The sequence below is a fragment of the Aythya marila genome (genome assembly GCF_965140915.1).
Source record: "Aythya marila genome assembly, chromosome: 15".
In the NCBI taxonomy this organism is placed as follows: Eukaryota; Metazoa; Chordata; class Aves; order Anseriformes; family Anatidae; genus Aythya; species Aythya marila.
The window spans coordinates 12847012-12857772 of NC_139056.1; the positions used below are offsets into that span (position 1 = coordinate 12847012).

A 10761-nucleotide genomic window follows, 5' to 3' on the forward strand; every position below is an offset into this window, starting at 1 on the left:
CCCAAACACACGGGCACGCTGCCTGTGACCAAGCTACCAGCACCCCCCTGGCTAACAACGCTCCCCCAGCCTCTCCCTGCCCAACGGGACGAGCTGGCGAGGCGGCCACGTTTCGGGGGAGCCCTGAGGGGAGCCGAGAGCCCTTCCCTGGGTGCCCCCCCCACGGCTCCGGGGCCGGGCCCTGAGGGCTGCGGGCGGAGCGGCGCCTGCGCCGCGGCCCTGAGGGGGGACCCCCGGTGCCCGGCGTCTCGCGAGAGGGCCGAGGAGGAGGAGGAGGAGGAGGAGGAGGAGGAGGAGGAAGGCGAAAAGGAGGAGGAGGAGGAGGAGAAGAAGGAGGAGGAGGTGGAGGAAGGCGCCGCCGCCGCCGCCGCCCGGGCGGAGGTGAGCGCGGAGCCGCCCACGGCGGGGGCGGGCCGGGCTGAGGGCGCGGGGCTCGGTGCTTGCAGTGGGGACGGGACGGACAGACAGAGGCACGGACAGACGGACAGAGGGACGGACGGGCCCTCCGGTGACTCCATCCCGCCGCCAGCAGCAGCCCCCGCTCTGCCATCAGCGCCCAGCCCGGGCAGCAGGTAGGGCTGCACGGCCCCGCTCGCCTTCCCCTCGATGCCTCCCCCCCCCCCAAATCCCCGAGCTCTGAGGCGGCTCCTGTCCTCCTGTCCCTCTGTCCTCCTGTCCTCCTGTCTCCCTGTCCTCCCTCCTGTCCCCCTGTCCCCCCGGGCTGTTCCCCGAGTCCCGGCCGCCTCAGGACCCGCCGCCTTCAGCCCCCGGCGCACAGGCTGGGAGCGGTGCCCCTGGGGGAGCGGCTCCCATCGCTCACCCAGCACGGCCAGCCCTCACATCTGAACTTTAAAAGAGAAAAGCTTCAGAGCTGGGCTACGAGCAGGAGAAGGCTGCGCTTTAATAAAGCGTTCCCAGGGCAGACGCGGATGGGGTGAGTTGCAGGGAGCTGCTGCTGGCGCACCACAACTGTCCCAGGGCTGTGCTGCAGGCACCGGGACGCGCTCAGACTCTTCCCCAGGTGCTAAGGCCAGGAGCTGTGGGAGTGCTTCAGGCTCGCAACAAATGCAGTGAGCAAATGGACAGAACGGGCTGCCTTCGGCGTGTTCCCTGCTGGAAGGGGTAGAAGGATGGTTGTGGGGACAGCTTCCTAAGATGGGTGCTATAAAAGAGGAGCCTGGCGCTGCCAAGGCTGTACAAACCAGGCTTTGTGGGAGGGAAGGCGCTGGCACGGCTACCTTGATTAAGATGTTCTTCTGCTGGTCTCTAGCATACATGTGCTAAGCTGGGGTAAAACAGGCAATGCAAGCACTTTTTTTTTCTTACAGCATGCACGTGTGTAGATAGTGAATGATATTACATGGATTAAAACTTCCCTCGTCGGCAGAGTACACCAGATACTGGAAAGCTGTGGAGAAGCAATTTGTTGAGTGATGGCCGAGTGCGTGAAATTCTTTTCTGGTTCTTAGTGCGTTGTACATTTGTTATGGATGAGAGGAGCTTGTTCTTCTGCACCTACAGAGGTTAGTTTGGTTGTCCTGCTCTGGATGGAGCCTGCTTACTGCTTGAGCCTAACAAGTAACAGGAGTGTGCCACTACACGTGGGGATAGAAGGCTGCATGGGTCAAGTGACTGCTGCTGAATGAAGGTGCTGCAAGGAAAGTGTTGGTTTAAGTTTTTTTGTGTGTGTGTTTTTAAAAGTTTTCTTTCTGCCCTGTTGTACCTTCAGAAGCAGCCAAAGCCTGAACAAGCTATCTGACATCTTGTAGCTTCCTGCATTTGAATGAACAGATGAGCAGATGAGCGGGTGCTTAGTGCCTGATTTGTGGCCTGTGAGTCCTCAGAGGAACCTGGGAGCAGTGTGAGAAGGGCAAACGTGGGGAAATACAGAGCAGAGAGAAGAGGTGGAAGCTGCGCTGAAGCCTTTGGAGGCACAGTTCATTAGAAACCATTGCTGTTAACAGAGTGGGATTATGTCCACTGTCCCTAGTACATACGTGTACGTGTACATACTCACTCTTTTATGTTCTGTAGACCTTACTGCTCCAGCAAGGGAATGAGCAGATCTGGAGTTACTTTCTTTTGCGAAGAGAGGCAGCAAAAGAATGTAGTCACTGCACGGATATGTTGTAGAGAAGACAGGAAGAAAGAGACAGGGATTACTTAAGCTGCCGTTTGCCCTGAGAACAAACGATTGCAAACTGGCTGTGAAGTGCAAGTAAGGTTTCCAAATCCCCAAGGAGCTGGATCTGCAATAGCTTTTGCAATAAGAGTGCTGGGGATGCATCCCCCCCCTCCTTTCTGGTTTTAGACTGGAGTTTGAGCAATCTAGAGAGGTATTTGACATGGCAGCTTGTGATAGGAGAGGATGCCAGCAGTGACCTTGCACCTTGGTGTCTTTTTCAGGCCTGGGATGGGGAGAAGAGTCATTGGTTCGCACCCAGGCCACGCTCAGGTTGGAGATAATCCTGTTATGGCTGTTCAGGAGGCTGTGCAGGATGATTATAGCACTTGGTCTGTTTCCCAGTTTGCCGGCATCGTGTCACAGAAGCAGCTTTGTGTGCATCCCGGTGCACATTCTTGTTGGCTGGTGACTTTGGGTTAAACTTGAATGTAAATTCTTGGCTTCTCCTGGAGGCTTTTCCTTTTGATTCTGGCAAGGGGAGGATGAAGGCACATTCCCTCTGATGTGCTCAGAGACCTCTAATTTGTGCTTTCAATCTGGCGTCTTTTATGAAGTGCTCGGAAAGAGGATGTATCGCAGTCAACAGAGTAACTCTGTGTTCTGCAGCAGCTTTCTCAGGAGGAGAAATTAAGTTGCATTATTGTTCTTTCCCAGGGTTGCTCTCTGGCACTGACAGAGTCAGTGGAAGCGGAGTCATTTTGATTCTGTGCTGCTCACTGCTGCGTGTCTTGGGAAAGCCGAATGCTCTGGCAGGCCTGTGTGCTGCGTCCTGGAAAGCAGGCTCGAGCCCTTGGGGTGCGCTGGGTAAAGCTGTGTGAGCACAGTGGCTTTAACGAAGAGCATCCTTCCGTTTTCCCAAAGGAATGCGTGTGCCTGCCCTGCCACACACAGCGCCTCGCTCGCTTCCATCAGCGCCACGAGGGTGATCTGTCTGCGCGGGGCTGGGACAGCTTTGCAGGAATGCTGGCAGGCTGCTGCACGGCCCGAAGCTGTGGGAGCTGCGGGGTACGGGGATGGCAAAAAGGGATGCTCTCTGCAGCTCTCCAGACTCGCTCTTTTCCAGCCACCCTCAAGGTCTCGAGCGATGCTGGAAAGCCAGTACGTTAGGGATTTGGTGCGCAGCGGGTACCGTATTCATACAGAATAGGAAGCATTCCCTGTGCTGAGCAGCTAGCTGTCTCAAAAGCAAGAACAGATTCAGGCAAAATGCAAAGCCAGGAATGTGCCAAGCAGCAGGCTTGGCAGCATCACTCCATTATCTTCTGCTGTTGGACCGAGATGCTTGGCCTGAAGTGCTGACGTACGTATATAATTTTCCCCTTCCTTAACTCTGTGCTCATCTCTCTGGGTGATTGTTCTTAGATCTGACCCGTGCTCAGCCTTAACTAGATAAATGCAAGGAATTACTGCTGAGTAATACCTGCTTCTTGCTCTGCAGGGTACTGTGTGTTATGTCTGCACAGTTCCTCCAGCTCCTTTTAACATGTAGAATCAGAGCCTGACTCCAAGAAACGCAGTGTTTGGTGTTGCAGCGTGAAACCACGTGGCAGGCTACAGCTACGCTGAATTTCTGGCAATCTCCACCTCCAAAATGTAAATAAATACACCAGGGTGGAAAAACCCCAAACCTTCGCTTCTGCATTTTATGTCTTTTGGGACAAACCGAGCCGATACTTTGATATATAACCGTATCTGATACCACTCCTGTTCATTAGTAAATCCTGGCCCAATGCTTTTGGTCTAGTGTTTGAAGCCAGGACTTGTTAAAATCTGGCATCCCTGAGGCGTAAGCACAGCCATGCAGATGGCCCCTCAGACAAGTCAGTGATTTAATGCTTCTGTGAGTTTCAGAGTAGCAGAGCACACTGCCCAGTGGGGGCTACGGGGCTCAGACCTTCTGTGGATCTGGACTCCGGGGTTCTTTGCATCCCCGTGAGTGGGAGGTTGGTGCTGTTCAAGAGCTGTGTGTGAATGTCAGCTTTTTGGGGAATGATATTTCCAGTCTGGGAGTGAAGAGAGACCCAGTCCTCGTTTTGAAAAGCATTTCAGGGCTGCTGGCTGCTTAAAGTTGTTTTGTTTTCAGAGCTGATGCTGGTAGGGTTTGTGCTGAGGCCGTTAAACAGAATGGGGATGTTTGCAGAAAGAGCAGCTCCTGTCCTAGATCTGTATGTCCTCTTCTGGGTTTATAATCGGGGGCTGGACTGTGCTTGAAGGGGAGAGGGAGATTGTGGAGCAGCCACTTTTTTCACTTGGCTTTTCACGGTAAACCTTGCAGAGAGGGTTTGTGTCAAACAGCTGACCTTGGGTTCTCTCAAAACATCAGCTAGCTGCTCCTCGCTTCGCTGCGTTACTCGCCCATGGCTGTCAGTGCCTGCTCCTTAGTCCCGTGGTGCTTGGACAAACCTAGGAGCTAAACAGGTAGAATGGGTGTCCTTGGCAGGAGAAACAATGGCACGGAGATTAAATGATTTATGTGAGGTCCTGTGACAGAGCTGGGGGTAGATGGATCAGCTGTGTGAGCCCAAGAGATGTTATCTGGAAATGTTCCTTGTTTCCTTCTTGCAGGTCTGGCTGCTTGCACCCTCTGTCAGGCACCCAGAGATGCTTCACCTGTGGCAGCCAGGTGCTCTCAGCTTTTCCCCCAGCTGGTGATGTGAGGAGTGAGCCTCACAGTGCAGAAAACACACGGCAGGGTGGGGAGACATCTCCTGGGGGAACCTGCAGGTGGAGAGGGGCTGGGAGGCAGCAAGGAAGCAGCGGGCAGCAGTGAAGGGATGGGACTGGCTGAAGATAAGAAAATCACTTTGCTCCCCAAGAAAGATTCTGTTCACTGCCTTTCTACCAGTGATTTCTCGCCTGTCTTTGGTGATCAAGAGTTGTGAGGGAAAAGTGAGTCAGAAACATCAGTTATGGTAAGCTACGGGGAGGTACTGGCTCAACACACAGGCCAGACGCAGACAGGTTTACCAGAGCATCCTTAGCCTCAGAAATCATTCAGTTAAAAATAATCATTCTTCTAGATTTTTATTGATGCTTGGCTGTTATCGGGGCTGTGTCCCTGTGAGTTTTCACAGGAAAACTGTTTGTGTAATCTCTGTTCTTGATAAAATGAAGTAGCTATCAAGAAATACGGTGGAAGTGACATCTACGGGGTACCTTCACACAGATGAGATAAAACAGTGTGTTGAGTCGGTGATATTCTGTCAACAGGGGCTGTGTTTAGCCACTCAGGCACTGGCATCTTCGGCTACATATTTATAACTCTGATAAGGACCTAGTTTTCAGCACAGTGGAGCAGAGCATCTTCACGGGGGAGACAAGACCACAGCGTGATACCAGATGCTGAAGTCATGGCTCAAGCCCTCTTTCCTCCTGTTGTATTTGAGATGTTTGTAAATCAAGGAGGTCCGAAAGGTAGTTGGTTCTGTGTACTTTGTGTATACGGTTGCATTTTTGGAATACTCTCAGATTTCTCTCGGAAAACTTGAGGCCTGAAATCTTAATATTTTATTTATTTTTTTTAAATGAAAACAGCTTCTCATGAAATCATGTGACTCAAGAAGCTTGAGGTTGATGAACAAACCAAGATTGCTATGGAAACCAGTAAACTTGTTATGCCTCCTTTTGGCCATAAACTCAGAGCTTTCAAGTCAGTGACAGGCTGGATTCGGAAGGCCCCAAAATCCCTTCCTGACCGTGTCCCTGGTTCACAGGACAAGTGCAATTTATCGTCCTCCCTGGAAGGAGGAGCTAGTGAGAGCTGAAGCAGAAGACAAAGGCTGTAGTCAGCTGTCAGGATGCTTTGAGGTCTGATGACCCCATCTGTGCAGTTGTAGAGCCAGGCGCTATTAAAACTGACACGGGAGGACCTACAGGAGGGAAAGTCAGGCTTTGTCTCCAGGAGAATCAGCGCTTCTCCGTGTAGTCCCTATGGGTACCTGAGGAGCACGCAGCTCTTCCTGCATAGAACCAGATGGTCAGCCCCATGCAAGGTCATTCTCTCCAAAACGGAGTGATTAAGGGATTAATTAACTTTGTTTCTGGTATCTTTCCAGGCTCCTGGTCTGCAGCACCATGCTGGATCCCAACCCTCACTCTGCAAGCCGGAGGTGAACCCAAGTGAAAGCCAGCTATCGCAGTAGCTGTCAGGATGACCAAAGCACGGCTCCTCCGTCTCTCCGTGGTGCTGGTCTCCATCTTCATGATCCTCCTGATCATCGTGTACTGGGACAACGTGGGAACGGCGCACTTCTACCTGCACACGTCCTTTTCCAGGCCTCACTCCCCAGGGGCCATCCCTGGTATCACTGCAGGTGGAGACTGGGAAGCCTTGCCAGAAGTGGATGAATTTTTGGCCAAGCTGCTTAGTTCGAACCTGAAACAGAACAGCTCTACCTCCCGAAAGACAGAGCAGCTGCTTGTCCAGGGCTCCAGCAAGCCCGTGGTGAGCAATTTGGAAGAGAACGTACGGGGCTACGACTGGTCTACACACAATGCCAGGAACAGCTTGGACCAGGAGAAACTGCAAATAGAGAGGCAGAGAACGTTGCGGGAGTTCTGTGCCAATTCCAGCTTCGCCTTCCCCACCAAGGAGCGCTCCTTTGATGACATCCCGAACTATGAGCTCAACCACCTGATTGTGGACGACCGCCACGGCATCATCTACTGTTACGTCCCCAAGGTGGCCTGCACCAACTGGAAACGGGTGATGATCGTGCTGAGCGAGAGCCTGCTGGACCAGGGGGTTCCCTACCGAAACCCCCTGGATATCCCGCGGGAGCACGTTCACAACACCAGCACCCACTTGACTTTCAACAAATTCTGGCGTCGCTACGGGAAATTCTCCCGGCACCTCATGAAGATCAAGCTGAAGAAGTACACTAAGTTCCTCTTCGTACGGGACCCTTTTGTCCGCCTCATCTCTGCCTTCCGCAGCAAATTTGAGCTGGAGAACGAGGAGTTCTACCGGCGTTTTGCCGTCCCCATGCTAAAGCTGTACTCCAACCATACCAACCTTCCCACCTCTGTTAGCGAGGCCTTTGGGGCAGGCCTCCGAGTCTCCTTTTCTGACTTCATCCAGTACTTACTGGATCCCAGGACAGAGAAGATGGCCCCCTTCAACGAGCACTGGAGGCAGGTTTACCGGCTGTGCCACCCGTGCCAGATAGACTATGATTTCATTGGGAAGCTGGAGACGCTGGATGAGGATGCTGCTTATCTACTGCAGCTCCTCAAAGTGGACAGGCTGCTCCGCTTCCCCCCCAGCTACAGGAACAGGACTGCCAGCAGCTGGGAGGATGACTGGTTTGCCAAAATCCCACTGGCCTGGAGGCAGCAGCTCTACAAGCTTTATGAAGCAGATTTTGTACTCTTTGGCTATCCCAAGCCAGAAAACTTGCTTAAAGACTAAAAGTGATTGGGCTGTGGGTGTGGGAGGGAACATCTGAAATACCAAAAATGTTTAAAGCCTCCTCATTTTTGCTCTTAACTCCCTTCCCCGTACAGGTTGGTACAATGGAATATATTTTTTCTACTGCTTCCCCTTCCATTTTTGCAATAATGCTGGAGTCCAGGATATTCCAGCCAGCTGTGCATATGCAAAAAAAAAAAAAAAAAAAAAGCCTGTTTTTTATCATTGTTTTCTGGGTTTTCTTTTTTTTTTAATGTCCCCATGTTTGCAATGGGTTGCTGCCCATGGTCACTCTGCCAGCTGTGTCCTTCAGTAGCTTTTTATTAATACTTTTTTAAAATTAATATATTTAAGATATTTAATACGAAGCGTGTGTTGTGGCAAAGGAAAGGAAGGAATAAAAAAACAAAAAGTCAAAGAAAAAAAAAACGAAGTGGTGCATCTGCCTCTCTGTGTTGTCTCGGGGCTGTTTGTGCTGGAGGTGTGGTGTTGGCAGAGTGCTCGAATCTCTTTGGGAGCTGGGTTTGTCAGTAGTGCCTTTTACCTGCCACGTCTGCTCATGGTCGCTCTGAGCTGGATGCAAGGCAGCTGGGGCAGCTCTTTGACTCTGCCAAACATCCCTGGAATAGTACCAGAGCTCTGGTGATGCTCGCAGCTGGCATCACTGAAGGGAAGTGGCTGTTGGGAGCACTGATGCCAACACCCGTGGCCAGCCCAGCACCCCTGCACTGCTTCCACTTGCAGCAAAGTGGTGGAGGGGCTCTGCTTTCCAAAAACATGTTTGCTCAGCCCCTGCTTCCATGCCTTGCATCTCCCACAACGGTCCTTTTGGGGGTTGTGGCCAATGTGGATGGGCAGAGCGTGCTCCTGGATGAAAAAAATCAGCATCACAGCTCCACACCACAGCAGCTGAGGCAGGAACAGTTCATCCTGTTGCAGGATGGGGCTGAGGTCTTCTGCTCCATGACCTAGTCGCTGCTGTGTTACACCCCCATCACTGTGAGTGCTTTAAGGGGACAGGGCAGAGGTGCAGATACTTATCCCAGAAAGAATAAAACCCAAACGATTGCTTTCAATTGGTGTGTGCCAAGGTGGTCTCAAAATTCATTTGTTTTCAGAGTGCTGACTATTGCTCGTGACACTGCATCCTCATCCGCTGCATTTCTGTTTATACCAACTGACTGATGCAGATTTAATCATCTGCCTCGCTGGGACCTGCTGCAGGAGTGATGGTTGCCCACTGTGCTAGGAGCCTGTGGGCTGCTTCCCAAAGGAAATTAATGCTTTTAGAGACACTTTTTGTATCTAATCAGCTGAATCTGCTTCTCTCTGAATTGCTCTGCAAAAACAGCCTGCGTTGCAGATTGGGCAGGGAACTCCTTTAGAGCTGAAATGCTTAATTACTTCTTGAGCTGTGAATGGTATCAGTGATTAAAGCCCAGGTTCAGGCTTTGGGAGGCAGCTCTGTGTTCTGGGCAGGCTTCTCTGAGCTGACATTTTCTCAGTTTCTCTCGGAGGCCATCAGCAGGCATGACTTTTCCTCCCCATTTCTTTACTTCTCCAACCTCTGTACATGTGTCGTCTTGGCATAGTGCTCTCTTCCTGGTAAATAGGCTGCATCAAGCTTTTTATTCTTTAAGTGAAAGGTAATAGCAAGTAGTTATGCTGGAGGCAAAGAATCTGTTTCTCATTGTATTCACAGCACTCTCCTGTAATTTCTGCAGAGATATTTGCAGTTTAAATGAGCCTGAAGCCATGATCTGATTCTTAGTGCTTAGATCTTCACAGCTTGGGGAAAAAGGAAGTTCCTGTTTCTGAGTCATTATTTAAAACTAATAATAGAAAAGTGTTGATCTATTCATTTTTTTTTCAATTACAAGCTAATCGCTGAAAAACAGAAAAATGTTGAGACTCTTCGTCTCCTGTAATGAGTAATCCCGAGAGTCTCACAGTTCCTGTGATATTTACATTTCTTCAGGGCGGGTTCATCCTGCTCTTCAAAGATACAGCATGGATGTTTTAGGCTGTTGTCATTACAACGTGTTTATTTTTTTTTCTTTTAATTTCAATTTAATTGATGTTTAGTATTTGCAGACGTGGGCAGCTGGGAACATCGCGCAGATGCGCTGCCAAGCGCAGCATAGCATGAGCTGTGCAAACTTCCTTCCAGCTGCTTCCCCTACGCCTCTTGACCGAGCCCTGTCTCTTCCTGCCCCTCTGAACCGTGCTCAGCCCATGTGCCCCCCGTGATGCTCGTCCTGCAAAGCAGCTGCAGCTGCATCCTCACCTGCAGCCACCCTGTGATTCATGGCTGTGGCTTGTCCCAGGCAGAGCGAGAGCATCTTTCCGTGGTCCCCGGCTGTAAGTCGCTTGTTGTGGGCGGAGGAGGAATTGGTTGCAGGGTGTTACCCCTCTCGACTCTTGTTTTTGGTGGTTGTGCAATTGGCAGAGAACACTCAGGGTGGCTGCAAATCTACCCGGCAGCTGCATGATGGGAGAGCATCCTCTCTTTCCATCTGCCTTGTAATTTTAACAGCAGGAGAAGAAAAAATCCTCCCTCCCTTTGCAAACCTCAGAGAGGGGACTCTGCACTGCCCTCCCTCCTCTGTTCCCCCACGAAGCTGGGCAAAGTGGGTAAATTCCAGCATTATGTGCTAATACCACCCCGAGGCACTCTTAGGTCCATCGTGCTCGACATGCAAGGTTTGGGAAGCTGCCTGCAGGCTCCTCAGCAGCTTCACCCTCAGTAGTTGTGGTCAGGGTGGTAAGGATGGTTCAAGAGGGCTGTCTTCCATGCTTACCCTCTTTCACCCAAGTCCAGCCTGCTTTTGCATTTAAGCAATTTCAGTCTTTGCAGACCCACACCCAGCCAGAGCTCTCTGTGCTTCCCCTTGCCACGCTCCAAAACGCTTGCAGGGAGGAGCAAGAAGCTCCGATGGAGAGGGTCGCTTTGCAGCGGGTGGCTTCTGGCTTGCAAATAGCTTGTTCCTCGCTGCTTTTTCTTTTGAAGCCCTCTCTCCCCACCCTTCCACCACTGTGAACGTATTGTTACGGAGTCCAAGGCGATCCAGGCTGCGCTGAGCTTTGTGGTGAGACCACTGCGTTGCCAGAACTGGGACAGAGCCTCCGGCTTCGGGAATGTGCATTTTTTGTGGGTTTCTTGCTC

The 10761-nt window shown here is 51.5% G+C and overlaps 1 protein-coding gene across 1 annotated transcript; it reads left to right on the forward strand.

The window, feature by feature from the left end:
• Positions 1-368: 368 nt before the first annotated feature.
• On the forward strand, positions 369-8547 carry CHST12 (carbohydrate sulfotransferase 12). The gene is made up of 2 exons (XM_082772008.1): positions 369-572; positions 6241-8547. Exon 2 carries the CDS (start codon positions 6336-6338, stop codon positions 7593-7595), a length of 1260 nt encoding a protein of 419 aa, XP_082628134.1. The 5' UTR covers positions 369-572; positions 6241-6335; the 3' UTR covers positions 7596-8547.
• Positions 8548-10761: the final 2214 nt, after the last annotated feature.

What these genes read in the sequence shown, in the direction of transcription:
- CHST12 (XM_082772008.1), top strand. Translation starts at nt 6,336, where the DNA reads ATGACCAAAGCACGGCTCCTCCGTCTCTCCGTGGTGCTGGTCTCCATC.